Here is a 23,746-nt window from a genome sequence, read left to right on the forward strand (position 1 = left end):
GCTTTATCAATAAATTCGGTGCTTTTACACTGGATTTAAAAAATAAACCGATAACGACTTTGCTTATTTATTTCTTATATTACTATCCGTTTCGGATTTAATTAAAATCTGTACAGTATGTTTGATTCGGTAGATATTTTAATAAATTTAAGGTACAACATTAACCATCGATACAACGAGTACTTCCTTTCTTAATGGTAACTCTGTGAACAGTATATTGGTTGACAGATTTGACATATGTTATTTTGTTGAAGTTATTTTATTATTGTCTCAAAATACGAATAAATCATTTTAATATTGATTCTTCCTGAAAGTAATTTACCTGTTTGCAAAATGAATGTATTACCAGCACAGCCAACAGGGATACAAAGTACTGCCGGAGCTATACCAATTCGAAATGAAAAAGGTTTGTATACATCCATAATTTTATATCTAAACACAAATATAAAACAAGAAAAAAGAATGAAATCTGTTGTTATGTGTACTTATAATTAAAACTTTTCACTTAAAGTATACTTTATATATCGTATTTGTAATTAGGTTTCGTTATTTAATGCTAATGCAATAATAAACTCCTTATAATTGTGGCCCATTATGATGACTTTTTTCAGCATGCTTTTGATCAACACGTTATTATTTATATGCATATAATAATGTCTGATAGTAACATAAATACCCAGAACTTTGTTAGTAATATCTTTAATTTACTACTGTATTCAAAATATGCTATAATATAGGGATTTGGTAATAAATTATTTTATGCTGTGCAGGTGAAATATCTATGCAAAAAGTGAAAGTTCAGAGATACATATCAGGAAAAAAGCCTGATTATGCACAGGGAGTATCGTCAGCTGAAGAATCTGATGGAGAAGATTTTATAGAACAACAAAAACCTGAGCGCAGACTTCAAATTGCATCACAAATTGGCAGCAGAAATGAAGAACATAGTGATTCTGATAAAGATGTTAGTAAAAATTTCGGATCTTTATTTACATACTGGTTGTTTTTGTTTTATTTCCCACCTTGTTATTTAAAAATTATCATTATTATTTTAAATACATAGCAATGCTGCAGCAATGGTAGCATATTTGACAAAAAGTAATATGATGAGACAGCCTTGTTTTATATTTAATTCTAAGGAGTTGTATACTTTGTGTAAATTATGTAATATGAGCAGTGTGGCCATACTGACTTATCTCAGAAAAATGTACAAAAACTTGCCCAAAATGATTGCTCTTAAAAAAAGTAAATAAATTTTATACACCTTGTGATTTTCTTACTATAACTATGTCTAATATCCCCTGTTTTTGTTTTTTTTTTATTATGTGTTATATGTGATTATGTTAACATAAGATTCAAATTTATACTGGAATAATTTGGAGTTTGAAAGTAAATATAACTTGTCAAACCATGTTCTCAAAATGATTACTACATACATATGTTTAAAGAACTGAATGTCCCTCGCTCCTCAAATAACTAATACCTTAGACTAATTTTGTATTCATTAGTAGATACTGACACACTTTCAATCAACCTAAGTCGAAATCTAAGTGGGAAAGTTGGACATCTGTTTGTAAACAGGCATGGATGTACTATAGTTGTAATGATGATGACAATAAAATTTCTTTTTTATTTTGTCTCTTCTGGAGAATGTGGCTAGTGAAGTGGTTGCAAAACTAATTTAAATGTGTATGTTGAATGCAACTTGATATTTTGATATTTCTTTTAGAGATTTTTATTTACAGGTTGATGATCCTCGTTTACGTCGCTTACGTTTGGCAGCGCGCTCTCCCGTTCGACGAACAGAGCATGCCCCCGAAATCATTGATGCAGAACCAGAGCCAGAATCAGCTTCAAGTGAAGAAGATGAGCGTCGTAGTTCCGAAAGTGAAGATGATTTGGATGAAGAAGAGATAGAGAAACGGAGACAAGCATTAAAAGCAAAATTAGCTGCAAGGTATTTACATAGAATACTAGCTGTCCACTTTCCATTTACAATGGCTTGCACTTTTTTGTGGATTACCTATAAGAGATGTTTAAAGGTATTCATTTTTTTATAAACATCACCTGTGCCCCTCTTGCAAGTAGAATATTATAAAATACACTCATAGTTGACCACTACCCAACAAAGGGAATATTTAGCAACCAATGAAGTTGGGGTTCAGCACTCTTAGAGGTGGCTTTAAATATACAATAAAGGGCGGCTTTAAATATGCAATAAAAGGCTGTAAACACACATTTAGTGCCTTCTCTGGTCACTGCCTCCAAAAAAAATTTGTTAACAGATCTATAGAGCTTAGTTTAGGTTAAGTGAGCTCAGTGCTATGCAATCTCCAATTTGCAGAAACTAAATGCCATTGAAGCTAACACCATTTGTCAATGCTAAAAAAGCACAGTGTTGATGATCTCCTATAAGTAATATTGATATATTATCAAAAAGGTCTGTATTTTTGCTAAGTTTACTATTAAAACTACTTAACTACTATTGATTGTCGTTGCAAGTAACTTAATTTTGAGTCAAGTAATTTACATATATATGTAAGTGAATATTAAATGAGCTTAAATCTTATGGTAAATATTTACCTAAAGTTTGGGTAAGATTTTGCGTTTGCAAATCATCTAAATAAAAAAAATCGTGATATTGTTAGTCATTTCATAAATAAATAAATTAATTTCAATTTAACAATATATTGTATCTAAAATTTGCCGCCGGCATCTATATCAACACAATTAGTGATATAAAATACTTTTTGTTTAAAGTGTACCTATCTGTTGACATATGATTGTAGAATGTAGATATTGCAAGAGAAATAGGAGACAAAATATTTCTATGACAAATCATTACTATTGTTGTAATCATTTTTCTTTATTAAATAAACAGGTTTTATATGTTTTGAACTTAAATATGAAATTATTTATTACCTTTGTAGGCTTTTTAGCACTGCTAAATGAAATAATTTATTACTGTAAAAATTTAAAGGGAAGCTGAAAAAGAAGTTCTTGGAAGAGATGAAGATGAAGAAATGTTAGATGGTGAAAAGGAGGAAAGCGATTCTTCAGATACAGAGTACACAGACAGCGAGGAAGACACAGGTGATGACTATAAATTGTTTGTACCATCTTAAATAATAATAATGAAATAAAACAACATTGAACGACTGGTTAAGAGTGTTAACAGAATTGTCCTTATATATATATATATTTAATAGAACTGAAACAATAGAAAATTCTTAAATTGAATTTATTGTTTATGGCTTCTCTTATTTATTATCCTTTTTGTTCTGTAGTGGTTATTGCTGTTCAGAGAAGTATCTTCGTGTTTGAGGTCTATGTATAATATGTACCATAAACTTTCAGAATGGCATAGTGTGAATTTAAAGATACCCCAAATATTTAAACTCACTTTGGGCCTCATTGGCAAGACTAGATGGCTGCTAAGACCTTCTATGGGCTCGGTACGACTATCTATAAGGTGGATAGATGATCATTTTCAGGCTGTCCGACAATGCTGGATGCGTGATTATTTTTTGTCATATTTTTCACTTTACATTCACACACACAACATTCTTGTTAAATCTGCACCACTCAGGTTGTCTGGTAGAAAATGCCTTACTGGCATTAAGTCCGCCGTATATACCTAATCATAATCCGTGAAATAGATATCCTACATAGTTATGCATACTATTCCGACAATTTTTTTAAAAAAAATAATACAGTTATCAATATAAGATCAGGATTAGTAAATAAATTATTTGATTTTTGCTTCAAGGTCCACGAGTTAAGCCAGTTTTCGTAAGAGCTTCAGACAGAATGACAGTAGCCGAAAAAGAACGTAAAATGAAACAGCAGAAAAAAGAAGAATCTGAAGCAAGAAAAGAAAAAGAGGAAAGACGAAGGGAGGCCTTGAAGCTGGTGGAGGAGACTATTCGATCCGAACAAAGAAATGCACAGGTAAGAAGCTAGCATGAGACAGCAATTATGTCATATGGACTTTTTTGATTAATATTTGTTAATTTTTTCAGGGTGATCAAAAAGAGGCCCACATAAATGATGTTTGCACTGATGATGAAAATGACGAAGTAGAATACGAGGCATGGAAACTTCGTGAAATGAAAAGGATAAAGAGAGACAAAGAAGAAAGAGAAGCGTAAGTACAATTCATTACTTTAGTACATTCATTTTATATGTCACATTAAGCGAGTCTCCCCACCAAAGCGAACCAAATAATACAACAAGAAATAGAATACGAAAAACTACATGGAGTAGTAGCTGCATAAGATATCACTGCTTGTATTCCCCTGTTAATAACAGAAGTGTATCTTGTTGTAAAATTATTATCAGGGCTGGATTTGACTCATTCAACTTTAGAAGTTATTATAATGTTGATAATCTAGTAAAACACAAACTAAAAGGGAGCATTATTGAAATATGAAATTCTTAGTGCGTTTTGAGTAAATCTAAGCCGAGAAATCGTTCTAGGAGGCTTGGAACTAGCCATTACAGCTACTCAAAATGCTGGCGGCCTGCCAATCCTGTAAAATATTATTTGACCTATTATAAAAAGTAACAAGTGAAGTCCGCGTCTACAGCGCATTGTCTTTTTCAATCCGTAATGTCAACAAAGTTAACAGTGAAATTCCATTACGGAAGAGATTAAAAGGGTAATAATAATAACTTTTCTTACAGAATAGAGAAAGAGTTGTTAGCGATAGAGCGTATGCGTAATATGACAGAAGAGGAGCGACGCGTCGAACAACGACTCAATCCCAAACTAGTCACTAATAAATCAGTTAAGGGGAAATACAAGTTCCTTCAGAAGTACTATCACAGGTACGTACTTTATAATTTTATATTCCTAACGAACAAGAATGTGCGAAGATCTTTTTATTAAAAATTTTTATCTAAAAATAAAATAATTAGCATTTCATAATCATTCATTTTAAATTTATAATGAAGTTTTTGCATTACAGAGGCGCATTCTACTTGGACAAAGAGGACGATGTGTACAAACAAGATTTCTCCGGGCCAACACTTGATGACCACTTTGATAAGACTGTTTTGCCAAAGGTTTGTGGATATTAAAATTAAATAATGAATACCTTTGGCAATGGTTTAATTGAAATCACATAAGTGATATTAAAAATAATTAGTGAAAAGCTACCTTCCGCCTGTTTATTCATTATAGGCTTTCTAATTTATTAAATATTTGTTGATTTGCCTATTTATCACACTATAAATTTTTTATACGGATCGTGAACGTTACATCCCAAAGAGATTTAAGTAACCTTCCAAGAATTCACGGGAGACTTGAGAGCGCGTGTTGGTATGAAAATTTATCATCAATAGAACTAAAATGCTGGCTCCAATTGACTTATTAACGTAGGCAAATAATATTTTGAGAAGCTCAGCAACTGTTGTAAAAACTCGTATTAATATTTAGTCGATAGACGCCCACTGCAAGACATAGGGCTTCCTCAAATATTGCAACGATGATGGGTTCTGCGCTGCCCGCGCCTTTAACTATGTCGTCGGTCCACCTGATATACGTAGTAATAATGTTACGTAATATCACTACCGAAGAAGTACTTTATCAATATAAATACATATAATACTTAAAAATAAACTTAAAAAGTATGTTATATTATTACAAGGACAATTATAAAATGTTTTTAAACAGGTGATGCAAGTGAAGAAATTCGGTCGATCTGGTCGGACGAAATACACCCATCTCGTGGACCAAGACACCACGGAGTTTGATTCTGCGTGGAACAACGAAGGTGCTGCCACCAGGCTATCTCACTTCCGCGGCGGCATGAAACAGGTCTTTGAACGACCCACCGCGAGAAGAAAGCACAACGCCGTTTAATGTACATATAAATATGTATATAGAGAGAACATGTAAATGTGAATGGTTGAACATGTAATGAACGTATAATGTTTTACTCGTAATAAAAAATATGGAAATATCTTTTGTTTTATTTAATGTCCTTGTTGGTGTTTTATTTAATGATAACATAGTCCTATGTTATAAAATAAATCTAAGCCTATAAATAAAGATGTTGGTAACATTGGGTAAGAATGAAACGTTAAAAAATCTCATGAAACCTTTATTATCACCATATCAGCCAAGAGATTACTGCAAGGCATAGGCCTCACCCAAAAATCGCCGCAAAGACCGGTTGTGCTCGCGACCTTGACTAGTTAGCAAGTCGACCTAGTAGAGCGATGTGCCCCTCTCACTGCCACTTCAGACCAACAATTCTTCTAGCTACATCGCGTCGGCGACCTTGGTGCTTCTGCGGACTAATTCCAGCTCACGGCAAAGGTCCGAGCACAAAACATTAAACGTTTATAGGTTACGTAATCAAATTTTGTGAAAAAAACCTAAGGGCTTGTGGGATTCTTCCCAGGGCTGATAGGTCTTGAGGTAGTAACAACACAAAGTCAAAAGAAAAAGTTTATACATTCATTCGAGCGTCGCCTGTATTTATACTGTAAAAGAAAAAAAATATTTTTATGGAATTCCCCTTTTCGACGTGATGTCGCTCACATAATATCGATGTGTATAAACAATTATTTTTCCGTGGAATTCCCTTTTCGATGCGCCCCTGACGATAACGTAATGCAGGTTACGCTGTTAATCGAATATAAGATATTTCCCAAAACTCTCGTATTTTAAGCTTGTTGTAATCACCCAAATTATATTAGTGATGCCAGCAAAGCTGCAAACTATTATTTTGAATAAAAAAACAAATCCACCTAATTCTAATTGACCATTTAAAATCTTACTAGTTGTATATGAATACTGTGATGTGGATTTTGACCAGGACCAGTGACCTCACAACTGGTCAAACCGACACAAGCTTTCGTGGTCGGCCGCGAGGACGTTTTGGAGCCACAGGCTCAGGAATCTCAGTGCATTCACCCTCTCGCGAATGATAGCGTCTTAAGTCAGAGACATGATACTTCCCAATGGTAATGTCGGACTTATCAGGAAACGCTAACAGGTACGTAGTTGAGCTAACTTTCTTCTGAACGACGTAAGGCCCGTCTCGTTTAGGTACGAACTTAGCGCTGACTCATTTTGCAGAGTTGCTGAGAACGTGCGTTTTCATCAATACGAGGTCGCCGACGTCGAGACTGTCACTTTTACGAATTTTATCTTTAACAGCTTTGCGGAGGTCTTGTTGGTGTTCGATACTTTCTTTTTTCGCAGGCGTCAGGCGGTACGGCGGGACGGCGATCGGCGGGTGGGTGCCGGTGTCAATGCGATGTTCAGCGAACGACGTCGGTCCTCCCCCTTCTCGGAAAATGTCCTCGTATTCCTGCAATGTCTGCGCAAGGCTTGCTCTTTCAGGTGGTGACAGCATCATACCCTCGTCCGAACGCAACATGTCGGCAGAGGCGCACCCGATGAAGTTACGTGATTTCTCACAACGCAAGGGGTGAATGACCTGAGGTTGATCAGCTGTGAACCACGTTTCATTAAAATTATCAATAACCAAACCAGCTTTACGTATAAAATCAATGCCTAGCAATGTTTCATTGTTAACTGCATCTGGAAAAATTATAAATGTGGTAGGTATTGATGTGCCCGCGAGCATCACCACAACGTCCACCAGTCTGACTGTCACGTCACGCACTACACCGTCAGCAAGTTTCACAGTCATGACGCTACTACGCATCGGCTGCCCTAACTTAAGCAACAAGGAGTACAGCGTGGATCCGGCAACGCTACGTTTAGCCGCCGTGTCTAATAGACCGGTACCGCGATAGCCAAAAATCTCTATGTCCAAAATTGGACGGCCTTTGGTACAAACATCCGGACGCAAGCGCTCGGTACGCGAGTTATCCACTGACCGCGCATCAGGCACATCATATACATTACAAACAGAATTTAAAAAAACAGTATTATAATCAAAAGAAACATGGGCTTGACATTGCGATGCCTCGGTTTTGGAATATAAATGCCTATTTGTGGACATAAAATCGCATGCAAAGAACGAATCCTTAGTGTCCGTATTTTTTGTATTACAGTTAACACAATTAGCACGAATAACACTTTTCATACCACAACCGTAACACGAAACTGTATGCGGATCACTTTTAGATCTAAGCCTTGAGCACTCATCGCGATTATGTCCACTCTTCTTGCAATAAACACAAAACCGTTTACCTCGATTCGGCGCATTCGCTGCGCTTACCACAGCAGGTACAGCGACGACGGCGGCGGCGGCGGCGGCGCGTGCCTTGCACGTCGCACGCTGATCGCTTTGTACACTTTCTCGTGTTAATTTGAAACGAGCCGTGCAACCGGCGAAGTTTCCCGACGGAGACGGATGAGCCGAAGACGACGATGGCGGTGGTGATGGCGAGGGCGCTCCTGTGGTGAAGGCCGGCGATCGCAGCAAAAGACTCTCGATTAGCTGGCGGTTTGACTCCGCTTGAGCCTTGGCGAACGCCGCCATGAACGACGATAGCTGCCCCTCGGTCATGAACCTGTCCGAGTCCTCATCCTCGACGTTGTTACGGACGCCTGGAGCCTTGCGACGCGGCATCGCAAACAACAGATGCAAACCACTGACGAAATTCACTCCGATAACGCACAATTGTTAAATTTTCGATGGGATTCTTCTACGACGCTAAGATGGCGAACGGTTGAATACGCGATTTCGTCGATAATTAGCGTGTAGGCCACGGGTTGGGAGCCAGTGTGATGTGGAAACACGTTTATTTAATTATTAAAACAATTTGTGCGCGGAAAATGAATAATTCGCCTACGCGCGGTTGCGCATCGAACCATGGCTGAAATCCGACTCCCCGAACTCCAACGGCCGCGGGCGCACGTGCTGCGCGTCTTGGCTACCTGCCAAGAGCAAGCAAGAGCGCGTATCGTGCACGCCGTGCGAGTGAGCGAAACGAGTGGGCGAGACAAACAAAAGGTTGAGCGTTGTGACGACGTCCGCGGGAACTTTCACATCTGGCGGCTTTTTTATATAGCAATATTATTACAATACGTATTTTTACGACAACCTATAATAGCAGCAAAAGTATAGCACGGGTTATTCCGTTTATGTCAAGCTAATTTGTCAACGTCCATAATGCATAAATTTAAAACATAAAATTTTGTAACGGTAAAAGTTTTTAAATCTCTACAAAACCATCAGTTTTAACTCAATCGCCATTAAATCTCAATTCCTGTAAAGCCAGTGGGATGTCAGGAGCTTTAAGTACTAGATTTCTCATTTACATTATAAATTTTAAAGATATCGTTACAAAGAGAAGTGAGTGTTTGTTACGGGTGAGTTATAAAATTCTTCTCTTCTTTTTTACACTTACTATAATTAATTTTGTGCATTTTAAAACGTTTTTAAAGCTTCAACTGTAAAAAAAATTTAACAAGTATTAAAATAATTGAAAAAAAAAAACAAACACTGGTGTAAATGTTAATTAGTGTTATTGGAATAGGAAATAAATTATAATCTTTCGTAATAACCTGATTTCAGCGTTACATTTTACAGATAATTTATTTTAAAAAATGGACAAAACGTCAATATTTTTAGCAACGGTTTTTTTAAAGAGGACATTTTTAATATACATGTTTATGTCCGCAAGCTTGTTCCCAAAGCTTTTTTCTATCTTGGCGATATTTCTTAATGGTTTTAGTCTCATTTTTAGGCGGTTAGCTTTATAAGATTTTCTCGAAAAAGTTAATCAAAGTTTGTTTAAATATATATAACGATACTTTAACCGAAACAGATCTCTTCTACGTCTTGATCGATTATAGTTTAAAGTTTACTTGAGAAGAACGAAAGCCGCCACAACATTAGTTTAGTAGTTTTTGTACGATGAACGGAAATGACATTGGTAATGAATGATGCAGGACAATATTTATGTAATAGATGGATAAAGAAAAAGTTCCGTATCATTTTACATGAAAATTGTAGACACATTTTTGGTTTCTTTACATTACGTGTAGTAGCATAGGTGCCAAATTGTTTGATTACTTTTTGCCATCTTGTGGTTAATCACATCATGCCATTGTAGATAAAAATTTCAAGATTTCAGATTAAAAACCTTGATGAATAGTTTCAGCAGTGCTCTTATGACGTTAAACTGATTCTGCCTATAAAATTCTGATTAAAGAAAAACCTTATTATCATCACCTCGTTGCGAGGTAAGCCGGATTTTGCCAAAATTTATGAAGCTTGTCTGATCTTCAACCGGGACCGTTTTCGCACGTGCTTGACGTACGTGATCTACTTTTCGTCACCAATTATAATCTCTTCAAAAATGGTTCGGTTTCATTATTTCTTAATAAAAAATCACAAATGATCATCAGGTTTCTCACAGTGCGCTCATTTTAATCAATTGAAAAATAGCAAGAATAATTTTTTAATAACTACATTTTGAACTTGAATGTAACCTTTGTCATCAAAACCAGTGATATATATTTCTATCAATACTCTTTATTATACACGCCAATAAATATTACAGCTCTTATCACAAAAGATAATTTCTTGCAGGCTTAAGGTTTTTTTTTTCGAGTTGCATGCATAAATTTTACGAAAACTGTTTTTCCTCGAGCTAATATATTTAGTACAAAAATATCTAAAACTGATTAAACTAATTTGTTATTTTTGCCTAATTTAGATGCATTTTATAATTAAGTTCACACATCAATAAAGTTTCGGATATGTTTATATCAGAGATATTCTTTTGTAATGTAGTTAAAACTGCATACAAAAGTTGTTAAGTTAATATCTTAAAATTTTCTGGCAAAGTTGGCTGCCTGAAAAACTTTCATCCCTTAGCGGTCGTTTAGGTGTTCGTCACATTATGGCTCGGATTTAGGCAAGAGTTTATTACTTTCTCGCAACATGCTTCGTGTTTTTACCTTCAAGCGTAACTAAAAGTTTCTCACTAAATGTTTTTTGCACTTTTTAACATTGCGATGGATGTTTTTAATGGAGGTTGAATACTGTTTTATCATTAATGATATTTGTCTTTAGTCTAGGATCTGCAAAACAATCTTTTACGATTTCAATTGTTTACAAGACATGTGTTTACTATATCAGTGCCGCCTATAAGTACGTTCTTTAAGTTTTTGATTATTTCTTGTTGAAAAGTAACGATAAAACTTTACCTTTAGCGAGGTGTGTTTGAAATCTTAAAAGTTTATCTAATAAATAGAAACAGCCATACTAAAAAAAACTTTTATTCTGTATAAAAGAAGAATTAGTAGTAATTTTATGGTAAAATGATGTAACATCTTTTCTTTTCCCAATGGGCAATCATGTGGCATTGTGCTCATTAAACGTCGAGGTTGGCTTTAGTCTAGCCAAACCGTCTCATCCAGAAATCTTAACTGACCCTTGAAGTCGCCGACGATCTCGACGAGGCTCCCAGGTGAACCAACGAACAGTGTAAATTTTTTCCACTCTTACGACTTATTTACTTTCTATTAATGTACGGTACACCTTACCCAAAAATTGATGGTTTCATAAACGCAGATATAAAATAACGTAGTGATATCATAGTAAAAAAAAAAACGTTCGGTTTTGGTTATTTCTGTCAAAAGTCTTCAGTGCAAAAGTTTTGCAGATAGTACCAATTTAATTCTTACAACTTTAATCAATCATCCTGTATATGAGCCTTAATATTTTAAAGAGATTTCGATTGCCAAGGGACTGGATTTTCCCTTTCGCTTTTCATAAATAGAAGAAGGCTCATTTAGGTAGCGCACAAGTATACATGATATTTCGGTTTTATTTTATAAACAGACCATTTAAAGGTTTTGGATATTTATTGATTTACTGTTCGTGAAATAAATTGCTTTACGTTATAGTACAATATCTAGGAAACGAGCCAATAAATTTGTTCTTATATGCATGTAATAGCTGTGTGTTCCTTGTATCCGGACCTAACAGTATAAGGCATCGCCGACAGTAATTGTGGCAATAGATACAAAAACAAAAGATAACATTTTGCCGTTTGATGGTCGGCGTTTTTACAAAAAATATTTGTATAAGTTGTTTTTTTTGTTCCCTATCTTACTAGTTTCCGTTACGTTATGGCAAGCGGTGGGAGGTTTGGAAGCCGTGGCATGCCCACCCACAGTTACGCTAATGGGACGATTCCTAGTGTAAGTGATGGCCAGAGGTGTCCGATTGCCGAGACAGGTGAACAAATGGGCTGCTTAGAAGCGATGTGAATCTGGCTTTGCTTCCGCAGCGGAGGTGCAGTCACAAGTCACACTTTGCAAAGACCGAGGTAGAGGAGTTTTACGGTATGACGATATGCCGCTCTACCTACCCTCGAACCAACTGAGATTTGTGGAATAAACACTAATGTCGGCGGTTGCTTTGTTAAGGATAATCATCCTCGACAATCAAATTATGGTTGGCGATGAAGCCAAACACCAAAACCGCAGCAGGGAGCCGGGGAGGACCTGTAAATGTGAGTACTCGTCCTCTTGGCTTCGGGGTGACGTACTGTCAACCAACGAGTCCATTACTCGTGTGAGGCGGAGAGGACTAGAAGTGAGATATGCTAGGTTTCAGCGTACCTTTACTTAAGACAAGAAAAGGGACGTTTTTTCTCGACCGGCTGCCACCGGCGAGGCTGCTGATGTGTGAAAACGTTCCCGAGATCCAGTTGCGTTGCCATGATGGAGGAACATCAAGTCAACAGGTTTTAGATGATTCGAGTCCAACAGAACTCGTCCTTGCTCCAAAGATCAGGGATGTGAAGGCTTTTGCCTCACGTAAAATAATATTATAAAAAGTTTGTTTCCACTGTAATACTTAAGTTGGATCTATTCTTTAATCTAAATGTTGAAATTGGAAATCGGAATTTAATTATTTATTAAATGATGTTCCGGTTTTATATCAGCCAAATATCTATACGTTAATATTTTTTTATCATTATAATCAATAGGAAAGCGATAGTAACAATATAAATTAAAATAAGTTTTTCACTTTTGAATACAAAAACTTTTGTACATAACGTCTTTGTTTATTTAATTACGTTTACATGTCCCCCGTGTAAAAGTTTTGCCGCAAAGTCCCAACCGTCATTGATGGAAGTTTGTTTTTCGCTGTACTCAAAGGTAATTACAAAATGTTTGAATACGGACCGCGCGTCGCTTCATTATGCAACCTTAAATGGCAATTAACGGGATTTATCCAGTGCACTATTGTAATATACAATGCCACTTAACGAGTTCATTAATGTCATTTGCGATTATGTTAATGAAATTAACATAATGGAGCGACGACTTCGAGACTGTGGTTCCAAAGAGCAAATGCCTAATGTTTCCGTGTAATAAAGATAAGGCACACGCTATGTGGTTAATGTAGGTCTTGTAGAATGTATAATGTTAAAGAAACAGGCGGGAAGGCAGAGAGAGAGAGATCGCGACACAGTGTTGGTAAAAGTCATATCACTTTCCTCTAACCTCCCTATCTTTTTAACATGACCATAGCGCCAAATTAAAGGTTGTCGACGACACATATAGGTTGCAGTAGAAAAACTGGGGAATTTCATCTCTACACTAAATCGTAGAGATACTTGGCGATCACTTAGTTTTGACAATAATCGCGGATTTCAACCGATAGAGTAGTGGGACTTAAAACTTTTGTTGCCCCTTCAGCGGAAGGGTATTTCATGGAGGGTTTCCTTACGAGAGTAAAAAAAAAGTTTTATAGATTGTTACACATATACCAGCAGAAATATATATTTTAAGTAAATTTTAATAATATTGAGAGTCGTATATTAAGAAATTTCTTACAAGTAATTTTCTTTGCAGAGTTAGTCCATGTTACAGAGTTTTTTTAAGCTTAATTTATTTACCTCGTTGACATTTTTTCAGTAACTTGTTTTCGTAGCAAAAGTGTTGTGAATATGTATTTGCGTTCGATAGTTATCGTAGTATTCGTAGGTTTCATTACAGCGGGGTTTAAAAAACGTTTTCAGTAACCAATCAGCGCATTTTTTAAAGCCTTCCGCACCACCAGTAAAAATCTACTGGTAATGTTAATTATCGTCGACGAAATTCCGCCGGTGTCGATGTTAAATATTTTGTCCCTTTTTATTGTAACAAAACCGCACATGCACATTATTGCACAACAGGTTGCTGTAAAAATAGATCATATCAAATCACCTTCAAACTCAAAAAAGAGTTGCAATTATAAATACGTATACAATAATTATTCATAATAAATAATTAGTCCCAAAGAAATAAAACTAGTTACAGTAACTGAGAATATTGCAAATGTTTACATAAGAATGTCTGCGTCTCGAGACGGTTGCCCCCAAATAAGTTCACGTGTTTGTTGTGGATATACATCATGCAACTCCATTTTAAATATTCATAAAAATTTCAACTAATTTTTTCGGAAATATTTGTTTTTTTTTTTGGAACATGAGAAGATCTGTAATTTAAATGCAAATCAGGTAGTATTACATAACTATAACAATGATACTTTAGCGGAAACAATGATTTCAACAGAATTAAAAAAAATTATTAAACACATATATAATACATGTACATAATATATATATATCTTATTCATATATTTCCAAGAAGACTGATTGGAAGTGCCAGTATCAGCGTCTTCCAACGATCATAACAAGGTCATTTGTCCACTATGTGGGTGGACGTTTTAAACTGCGCTTGGTGGTCTGTGGTCTGTGATCTCGACTCCGATCCATAAGGCCTCAGCGACCATCTAATATAAAATATATGCTATGTGGCCTCACCACTGCGATTTCAATATACTAATCGACTGACTACGTCGATTAGTTTCGTTCATCTACGGATTTCTTCATTTATGATTCAACCACGTAGACAAATCCCGAGCATAGTCCTCTCCGTGGCTTGATGAGCGACTGTGAATTTACCCATGAAGCCCGAAGTGAGAGATCACATTTCTTTGCCGTAAGTCATCATTAGTAACACATTGGTCGCAGACTTTAAATTTCGTCAACGTCTACGTAATATAAATAAAATATTTTTAATGAGTTTAAAAATAAATTTGTTTTGTTTTAAAAGAAAAACGTTAGAAATTTACTTAGTAAAGTTTTTTCAAGAAGTAATTTATTGACGAACCCCGGGGGCAGATATTGTTTAATTTTGAGCTTGTTGTTTCATTTTATAGTCTCACGAACTGTGGCAAAGGTAAAGTGTGTACCCAATCCAATTACGCAGTTTGCGTAAAATTTTGTTTTATGATCTCGTAAATGTAACGGAAATTACTTTTTCCATTATCTTAAGAAATTTTATTTATCAGTGATGGATAAAGAGTGATACTTTTAATTTTAAACATTACTTTAACACTCTATTTCTGGCAGGAAAATACTTATGGCTATTTACCTTCATTTTGTATGTTTATATATTAGCAATTAACATTAATATTGTAACTGATTCAGTAGTTCTTTACAATTCGCTCGCGGAAAACATTGGTTTATTACCAGTCGGTTTTCGTTGCTCACCCTATGTAATTTTGACAATGCTTTAAATCTAAAAAGTTTACAAATACTTTTTTGTTTTGACTTGTTGCGTTGTAAGAGGACCTATTGCCGCGGTAAATAGGGATGGTATAAAATTTTTTTTACTTTTCTGGATTTACTATGTACAAGATCGCGTATATATTAATAAAAATATGTCAAATATAAATATAAGTATAATATAAAATTTATTATATACTATAATTTGGAATATTAATGCTAAAAACATATTTATTAACGGTGAACAACGAAAAGTTTATTATGGTCCCTGAGCCGTCGTATCTTTTAGTTCTTTTTCTCTATTTTCTATGTGTAAAGTTTTCTGATACCATATATAACTTTAATATCATCATTATCATCATCATCAGGCAAGCGGATAAACGCTCATTGCAAGGCCTTCGCCTAAGATCAAAAGATGTATATACAAAAAAAATAAAGATTTTTCTAAGCATGTTTAACCTTACGTCCGTTATTCCCATTCCCATTTCTCTAAAGAAATAAAATTTTAGAATTTTAAAGGAATACTCGAGAAGTTTTTTAATTATATTTCTTAATTTCATTAAATGACAGCAATTTTTTAATAAAGTTATGTTTTCTACAAAATAATAAAGAGAAATAAATGCTCAAGACAACATGATTAAATGTTTTTAGTTTTATTTGAAATGAGGCTTTGTTGTGCGCACCACTCACGACTACAGCCCATTTATGCTAATTACATGACGCTCTTAGATTACAAATATACATTCAGCAACGCCGTGGTCGTGATAATGTATGCTATTACATTTCTTACTTTACAAACTTTATTATTATTAATTGCTCTTATAAGGATGGGGCCATGTAGCCCATGCCTCTTTAAATTCATCCTTGACGTCCACTCGATAACCAATCGGTCTCGTCGGAAACGAGACCGGATAGTATATCACAGGAAAAGCCAACCCCCGATCATACTGGATAGAAGCGTTACTGGAGTTTATTCCGACCCTCCTCCCAGCGCTAGCCGCTCCTAGGACTTTTGCTTAAGTGGTAGTAGAGTTATAAGTCAGGCAACCGACAACTCATCCTTGTGTCGTAACGCTAAGCGGCTATTATCGAGGTCTTCTCGTGGGGCCCTTACAGCCTAGTCACTTCATGGTGCGTCAGCTGAAACGATTTAAAACGAACTCCGGTTTCGCTTCCAAAGAAAGTCTTAGGCTAGGCGCCTTCTGCGTCTTGCTACCTTAAACTCGCGGCATCAGCAAATCCCATTGGGGCAGCAGTGAAAGTTCAGTCATAAAATAAAAAAAAACGTGTCCTCTGGTTAGTTCCTCTCGTGGAGTGGGGCCACTTCATGGAGCGTCCGTCTAAGTGACCTGAAAGTTCGGTTCAGTCTGAACCGTGGTTCCCCTGGAAGCTTCCGAGCTTCACTACCTTAAAAAAGGTCTTGGGCTAGGCGTCCTCAGTACCATGTAGCCTCGAAGTCACGGTATTTATGTCACTTGGACAGCAGTGAAATCCTTAAAAAACCTTCAATCTTCTTTGTTCGTCAAGATGTCTTTTGGGGCCCAATTATCAAAAATTAAGGTAAAATATTAAAATCGATTACGGTTTTATTTATTTATATATTTTATTTATTTATAAAATGAATATACTTCGAAGATTTGTTTGCGTTTAACCTTCACTTTCAGATTTCATCGGTGCAGATAATAAAATATTTTAATACTCTTCTAGATACTGGCTGCTGGCGATTCTGTTGATTATAATTTCACAAAGCCCTGGTGCTTATTTCACAATGGAAAGAACAGTGGCATAAAAGTGCATTAGATTGAAAAGTAAATAAGTATATATTTTCAGTATATTTTACAAAATATCTATTAAGAAGTTCTAAAGAACGAGAAGTTATCCATGAAGATAAGCACCGTTTTAATCAAGTGAAACATTTTTATTAACAACCTTTGACTACAAATCTAATTATATTACGTAGTCATATAAATATCTTAGTTTCATTCTGTTTTAATTCAAATAAAATTCTTCTGTTTTGACGTCGCTTAAATTTTTTTTGTATATTATTTATTCTGAGGTCTTTCACAGATGATAAATCGTACATAACACAATACAAAATTAATAAACGATAAACTAATTACAAAGTACACATAGTAATCAACTCAAATTAAATCGCAAAGTAGACGTAAAAGAAGAAGAAAAAGAAATACACAATAGCGTATTATAACAGTGTGTACGTAGTATCAGTGTTTGTGGAGTATCTGTTTGATTAATGACTCCATTTTAGTTATACGTACAATAGTATACGGTTTGCAGCTTAAAGCACAGTAGTTATATAGTGCAACGTATATAAGTTCAGCAATACAAAGCATCATACATAACTGTTTTTTTATTAAATGTTTTAGTATTTTATTAAAATAGATGATAAATCACAATCAATTAAAATGATTCTTCACCGAAGTTATTTTGTAACTATAAATAAAATTTAAAACTAATTCAAAATTAACATTAACGAAATTCACACTTGCCATATTTCTAAACGATTAAATAAAATACATGATATATATGTACATAATATGCATAATAACATTGATGTAATATTTTAACATATTACGAAAATAATCCATTTTGAGTAAATTGTTTCGTCGTTAAATTAAAACATACTTCTTACCAAAATCTCATAATTTTTATTATAAAATACGGATATCCCGAAAATAATGTTAGAAATCACTATTACAGGAACCTGGCTAGTTTGTCTATATACAACTTTAGTCTCTGTAAAAGAGCTTACAGGGCTACTTACAGTATGTAATAGATAAAAAGATTTGCAACAAAATTACTGTCAAAAAATCTTGCTGTAATGTAAAAGAGTTCGGTGATGATGCAATTAGGTTATGCATTACTATAACAAATGTATTAAGGATGTTTATGAAATTGATCACAAAAAATCCTGTTTCCCAGTTTGTGGTGCCTCATCTCAGATCCTAACCTTGTGTTGAAGGATGTCATTATAGGCAAGGTATATTTGATCCTAATTTATAACATATTAGGTTTTTTTGGACCTATGATATAGTCAAGATCGCGAGACTTCGCTTTGCGGGCCCTGTCATTGTAGCGATGGTTGGGGGAAGCTTATGCCTTGCAGGGGGTGTCCATTGACTGACATGATGATGAAGCTCTTGTGGAATTCATCTTTAGACGAATACAAGTATCGATCATAACAAGTAATTCACAGTGAAAAATGATGTACATAAATGATTAACTTACAATGTGTAATTTAAAATTCTTCACGTATATATATTTCTATAAAATATTTGTCTTATACGATTCCGATAGGGGGAAATGCACAGGTGTACCATCCCCGAGTCTTTTAGCGATCCCATTTATCATTTGCGGCGTCGCTTCGCGCAGGTCGTACGCCCAACCTATTTTTTTAAAACCATTTATAAATATTGTGCAGAAATTGAACGCGTCGAAGTGCTCGGCGGCTTTATAATCGAAGGGGAAAGCATGGTGATAATTGTGCCAACCCTCCCCCAATGTGCACGTCGCAACGAAACGATTTTCTCTAGGGATTATATTCCTGGAAAAAAAATCATTGTTATATGAAACACATTCTTTAAACTGTAGTTATTTTTGTGAAAAACATAGTTATAACTGTCTTTTAATATTTAACTTTATTATCGAAGAGTATAATAGAAATATACTTATATAATATAATATAAATATAGATAATAGTACATCTAAGTAAATTTTTAAATTTTAGATTCTCGAGGCAACTCCAAACTTGCTAACCTTAGTTGTTGAATTACTGCGTCACATGAACATTCATGAATGGGGCTATGTTTAGGATTCTCTGTGTGATCGATTAAAGTATGAGGGGCTCCGTAGATGAACGCAAGTTATTGACATGGCTCTGTCGATTGATATGTTGAAGTAGAAGTGGGCGAGGCATATAGCGTCCAGAACAGGTGGCCGCTGCAGCTTTATGATTCTGTAGTAATGACCATGGAACAATGGGACCTTCTTAAGGTCGTCAGAAGACGATGAATGCAGGCCGTTTCTGATCGGCTCTATTTGAAATCTGGGGGAGCCTTATGTTCAGATGTGAATATTTTACGGCTGAAATTATGATGATAATCGACATCCAACATATTAGTTATACCACTACCTTTACCGGGCAAAAATATAAAAATATCGCAATGTAATCTGTAAAATATCAGTTTTATTTCTTTAGTAATATATGCTTAGATTGAAGAAGTCCATTAAAGAGATTGATTAAACATATGAATCATTCAATGTCTAGTAAAATTATTGTGTGATATTCGTTCACTTTCGTTTCGTTCTTCACTTTTCAAATTTTATTTTAACGTAAATTATAAATCATAAAATGTAACAGTTTATTAGCAAAATTAGCACTTTTTTGAAGTAGGTAAGTAAGTAGCCAATTATTTTAATGCTTAAATTAAATATGATTTTTATGCTATAATGCAGGATAAATATTCATAGTCTGATAAGCAACTTAGTGGTTTGACTACTGGGAGGGTCTATTAAGATATGATATTTAAAGATAGGGATTCTGTAATTCTGCATTGACCAATTATAGAATTATATTATATATTTTTAGATTTATACGATATGAGTTATTTATTAATGTAGAATATTTTTAACTACTTCACTAAAATTTGCCTACTACTATGTCGAGATATAATTTGCCAACGATGAGGTATTTGTGTTTATAAGTTGCAAAGAGTGATTGTTTAACAATGAAAATCCATTCTCTATTCGAAAAGAAATGTTTTAAAATTATTAATTACGTCTGGGTAACATAAGGTATGAAGTAGCGCTTTCAAAACTCGAATTACTAGATACTAAAATAAATTATCGTTAACTATCTATCTGTCTCTGCAGAAATTGTATTATCAGAGGCTGTAAGTCTTCCAATGAAGTTTAAGAGTGATCACTCCATACAGGTCGAGCTAAACAGCCTATCACCCTGTATATATTCTTTGTTGATTGTTAAAAATCAATTGTAAATGATAGTATACATACTTGTTGTACGGTCTATATCCATAGGCGTGAGCTAGGCTGTTGACAGTGAGTTCACTGTGGAACATGCTAAGATATCGAATAAAACATTGCCACGCGACTGCGCATCGCCAATTCTCGTTCCAGACCCAGACTCCCAGCGCCGTTGGTAAAACAAAACAGAACAGAAGTTTGAAGTAGCTAAAGTATCTGAAATAAAACACTGTGATTAACTTTTTATAACGCCAATTATTCTGCCGAGAGAGACCTTCCGACTTTCTAAAATTTAGCATTAATCCATTTAGCATTAAGCCACGATATTATTTAATGTGTGGTGGCATGATATAGTTCAGGCTCTATTAAAAGTTTCGTCGTTTCAGGTCACAGACGCCCACTGCAAGGCATAAGCCTCCCCCAAATATAGGTATCGGGAAATGTACCATAATCGGCACGCTTGGCATGCGGATTGGCGTGCGCAGTGTGTTACTACGGTACGTAGAGAACACGGCTGCCCATCCTCTGGAAACCTATTCCTATACCGCAAGTTTCAATTCTCTACCGCTGCTCTACCACTCCTTTTAAACCTTGGTAAAAATTAAGTCATTATTATTCATAACTGGTTAAAAAAATAAAGTGAAACCGCCATAACCTAAGTTCAAAAATTAATGAATTGGATTCTTGTAGTGGAATATCATCCGTACTTTCTCGATGATACGAGTCTTATATCTCAACAGTGAGAATTATTATATTACAATTATAATTTAAAAATTACCTATATCATCAATAAAACTAAAAGATCACCTCTTTTAAAATCGGTTTTAATTATTTTACAAACGTAATTTTTCAACTTGAATACGGTTCCCCAAAATAATTTAGCACTGTCTTCGAGACAACTTGTATTGGAAGTAATGGTTAATATTAGAAATGTCTCCGTTTAAACTGTACTTACTTGTTGTAAAATCTAAGTACAGGATCGGATTTTATGTCACTCATGTCCATTTCATTCCCGCGGAGTAGTACTTGAGAATTTTTTTTCATCATTAACCACCCGATGTGAGAGAAAAATAAGCCCCGATTGGCATTATGGGGATCCGCCTCCGTATCGCTGTACTTATGGTGCAGGCGGTGGTCGCGTACCCATTGGTACAGTGAGTTCTAAAATTACCGAAATTTATTTACTTCATCACATTATTGTACGTAATTAACGTAAATATCCAACCAAATTAATTTTGAACAAGTCACTCATTCAATCTTCTTGTATCAAGAAAATGGCTGAATGAATTAAAAATTCATCATTTTCAAGTAATTCAGTATGTGACTGCCTGTAAGAAAATATGATTATCATCATCATTGCAACCGTGGGACGTCCACTCCTGGATATAGATTTTGACAGATTTCCAATAGGACCGGTACGAAACGGCTTGCAAACGGCGTCTTTGGAAGAGGTGAGGACCTTATGAGTGGTCGCCACTTCTGAATTTTAAGATGTAAGCGGCCATTTGCTTTGCTATATGTTGTCTGCCCACTGTCACAACTTACCAATCCGTGTATTAAAAAAGAAATGAACGCTGGTTATATCCGTTTCTTTCCATCGTCTAAAGATTTCATTATTTATGATTTGATCTTATAAAAAAATTGAGTATAGTCCTCTTCATGTTTAATTGAGCGACTGTCAGGTAGCCCATGAAGCCCAGAATGAAAGACCACGTTTCACAGATGTAAGTCATCACTAGTAACACATATTATTTGTAGACCCTCTTCTTAAGGCAGTAAGGAATGTTGCGAAACGTTTCGTGGTTTTATTTTTGGTTTTTATAGTAATCTTTATATTATCATGGATTGTCATTTTTATTACAATTAGGATTTTATCGTAAAAAATTGTAAAAATTTCGTTAAAATTTAGGAAACATTATTATCTAATTATTTGTAAAGCTATATGTATCTAAGTTTTACGAATATTGTTTGTATTATAAGAACAAATGATAGAAATAATGTATCTTTATTAACTAATAAACAAATATTATTTTTTGTAATGAATAGATTTATGTTATTGACATGCATGCCTCCTCGTAAATAAATAAACGTATTGTATTTGTATTGTATAGTAACGTATTAATTTACTTATATTTAGCTAAGTAAATAAAAAGCTCAGATAGTTTCTATGGATGCTTTTCTTGTCTTTCTATCTAATTTATTTTCAATTAGAAATTTGAATCAATAATCTATGTTAAGAACCGTCAAGTTACATTGTACACTTTTAGTTAAAATAAATTTAATATTTACCTGGCCAGCACTAGAGTAACAAAACAGGAGAAATATTTTCAACGGAAGAGTTGCCTTATAGGCTTTGTGGGTCCACAAGCGATGCGCTCCTCCCGTGATACCGAAACCCGTTACAACATACATTACTGCAGCTGCATATACAAACGTATGGTGTCAGTAAAGATAGTTCAAATCGAAACACTATAATTCTTAAATGCATGTTGTTGCCAATAATTGAAAAATTAAAATTTTAAATTAATTCTTTTCTTTTCTTGTATTGGAATATTTTCTTTAAAAAAAACAAACAATTTATTAAATCAGTCCATATTCTGAATCAAATCTAAAAATAAAATCTTCTCTTCCCTTTTTGTTTTTAATAAAATTTTACAGATAAACAATATTTTTGTTTTATATTATGTGACCATAACTAAAATAATATTTATAACTATAGATAAAGAAAACAAATATTTTTAATTTATTTCTTGCACCTTAACCTATGTCTATGTTTTATTTTCATAATAAACATATTTTTGATCTAAATCATGCATTAAAGGTGTTAATTTTTTGATTAAAAGATATACTAACCGTACAGCACAGTTTGCCATTTTACTGGAAACGCGTATTGATAACACCAATATGTACCAAAAACATGATATAAAATAATAGGAATAGCGCTTTCCCATTTTATATCATTTTTAAAATCAAACAATTTTTCAACTGAACGCAATAATTCACTAAGAGATAATCTTGGTTTTATATGTACTTCTTTCATTGTCCCCGCGACTGAACTAGGCGAAACGTAATAATGCTTTGATAAGTGTACTGCAGAGGGTTTAAATAAACAATTCATTAAACATTCTATTGTAAAAGAGTTTCGCACTTACGAAATATCAAGAATACTAAAATACATACTGGCACTTACCATTAATTTGTTTACAATGTCTTATGAATACTCACTCTTAAAAAG

The 23,746-nt window shown here is 34.6% G+C and overlaps 3 protein-coding genes across 3 annotated transcripts; 1 reads left to right on the plus strand and 2 right to left on the minus strand.

Annotated features, from left to right (window-relative positions):
• The first annotated feature begins 203 nt into the window (after nt 1–203).
• Nucleotides 204–5,951, plus strand: Mfap1 (Microfibril-associated protein 1). The gene is made up of 9 exons (XM_068766489.1): nt 204–406; nt 771–964; nt 1,746–1,957; nt 2,981–3,093; nt 3,770–3,951; nt 4,023–4,147; nt 4,687–4,830; nt 4,971–5,067; nt 5,678–5,951. Exons 1-9 carry the CDS (start codon nt 334–336, stop codon nt 5,864–5,866), a joined length of 1,329 nt encoding a protein of 442 aa, XP_068622590.1. The 5' UTR covers nt 204–333; the 3' UTR covers nt 5,867–5,951.
• A 926-nt stretch (nt 5,952–6,877) lies between these two features.
• LOC137923480 (uncharacterized) lies at nt 6,878–15,382 on the minus strand. The gene is made up of 3 exons (XM_068766738.1): nt 15,377–15,382; nt 8,072–8,264; nt 6,878–7,558 (listed from the first exon to the last, which is right to left on the minus strand). The coding sequence occupies exons 1-3, from the start codon at nt 15,380–15,382 to the stop codon at nt 7,080–7,082; spliced, it is 678 nt and encodes a 225-aa protein (XP_068622839.1). The 3' UTR covers nt 6,878–7,079.
• A 3,214-nt stretch (nt 15,383–18,596) lies between these two features.
• On the minus strand, nt 18,597–23,540 carry LOC137923524 (acyl-CoA Delta(11) desaturase-like). Its single transcript, XM_068766784.1, has 5 exons — nt 23,365–23,540; nt 22,801–22,931; nt 21,467–21,672; nt 20,542–20,727; nt 18,597–19,072 (listed from the first exon to the last, which is right to left on the minus strand). The coding sequence occupies exons 2-5, from the start codon at nt 22,921–22,923 to the stop codon at nt 18,793–18,795; spliced, it is 795 nt and encodes a 264-aa protein (XP_068622885.1). The 5' UTR covers nt 22,924–22,931; nt 23,365–23,540; the 3' UTR covers nt 18,597–18,792.
• Between the last annotated feature and the right edge of the window lie 206 nt (nt 23,541–23,746).

This window comes from Battus philenor, unplaced genomic scaffold (genome assembly GCF_028537555.1).
Source record: "Battus philenor isolate CCGP_79_NKW_IND1 unplaced genomic scaffold, ilBatPhil1.0.hap1 SCAF_21, whole genome shotgun sequence".
Lineage (NCBI taxonomy): Eukaryota > Metazoa > Arthropoda > Insecta > Lepidoptera > Papilionidae > Battus > Battus philenor.

What these genes read in the sequence shown, in the direction of transcription:
- LOC137923524 (XM_068766784.1), bottom strand. Translation starts at nt 22,923, where the DNA reads ATGTATGTTGTAACGGGTTTCGGTATCACGGGAGGAGCGCATCGCTTG. An exon ending in GTTACTCTAGTGCTGGCCAG is followed by an intron (nt 21,673 to 22,800) that starts GTAAATATTAAA and finishes CGGTAATTTTAG; the next exon opens with AACTCACTGTACCAATGGGT. An exon ending in GTACTTAGATTTTACAACAA is followed by an intron (nt 20,728 to 21,466) that starts GTAAGTACAGTT and finishes GTTTTATTTCAG; the next exon opens with ATACTTTAGCTACTTCAAAC.
- Mfap1 (XM_068766489.1), top strand. Translation starts at nt 334, where the DNA reads ATGAATGTATTACCAGCACAGCCAACAGGGATACAAAGTACTGCCGGA. An exon ending in ATAGTGATTCTGATAAAGAT is followed by an intron (nt 965 to 1,745) that starts GTTAGTAAAAAT and finishes TTTTATTTACAG; the next exon opens with GTTGATGATCCTCGTTTACG. An exon ending in ATAAGACTGTTTTGCCAAAG is followed by an intron (nt 5,068 to 5,677) that starts GTTTGTGGATAT and finishes GTTTTTAAACAG; the next exon opens with GTGATGCAAGTGAAGAAATT.
- LOC137923480 (XM_068766738.1), bottom strand. An exon ending in AGTTTCGTGTTACGGTTGTG is followed by an intron (nt 7,559 to 8,071) that starts GTATGAAAAGTG and finishes TAATTTTTCCAG; the next exon opens with ATGCAGTTAACAATGAAACA.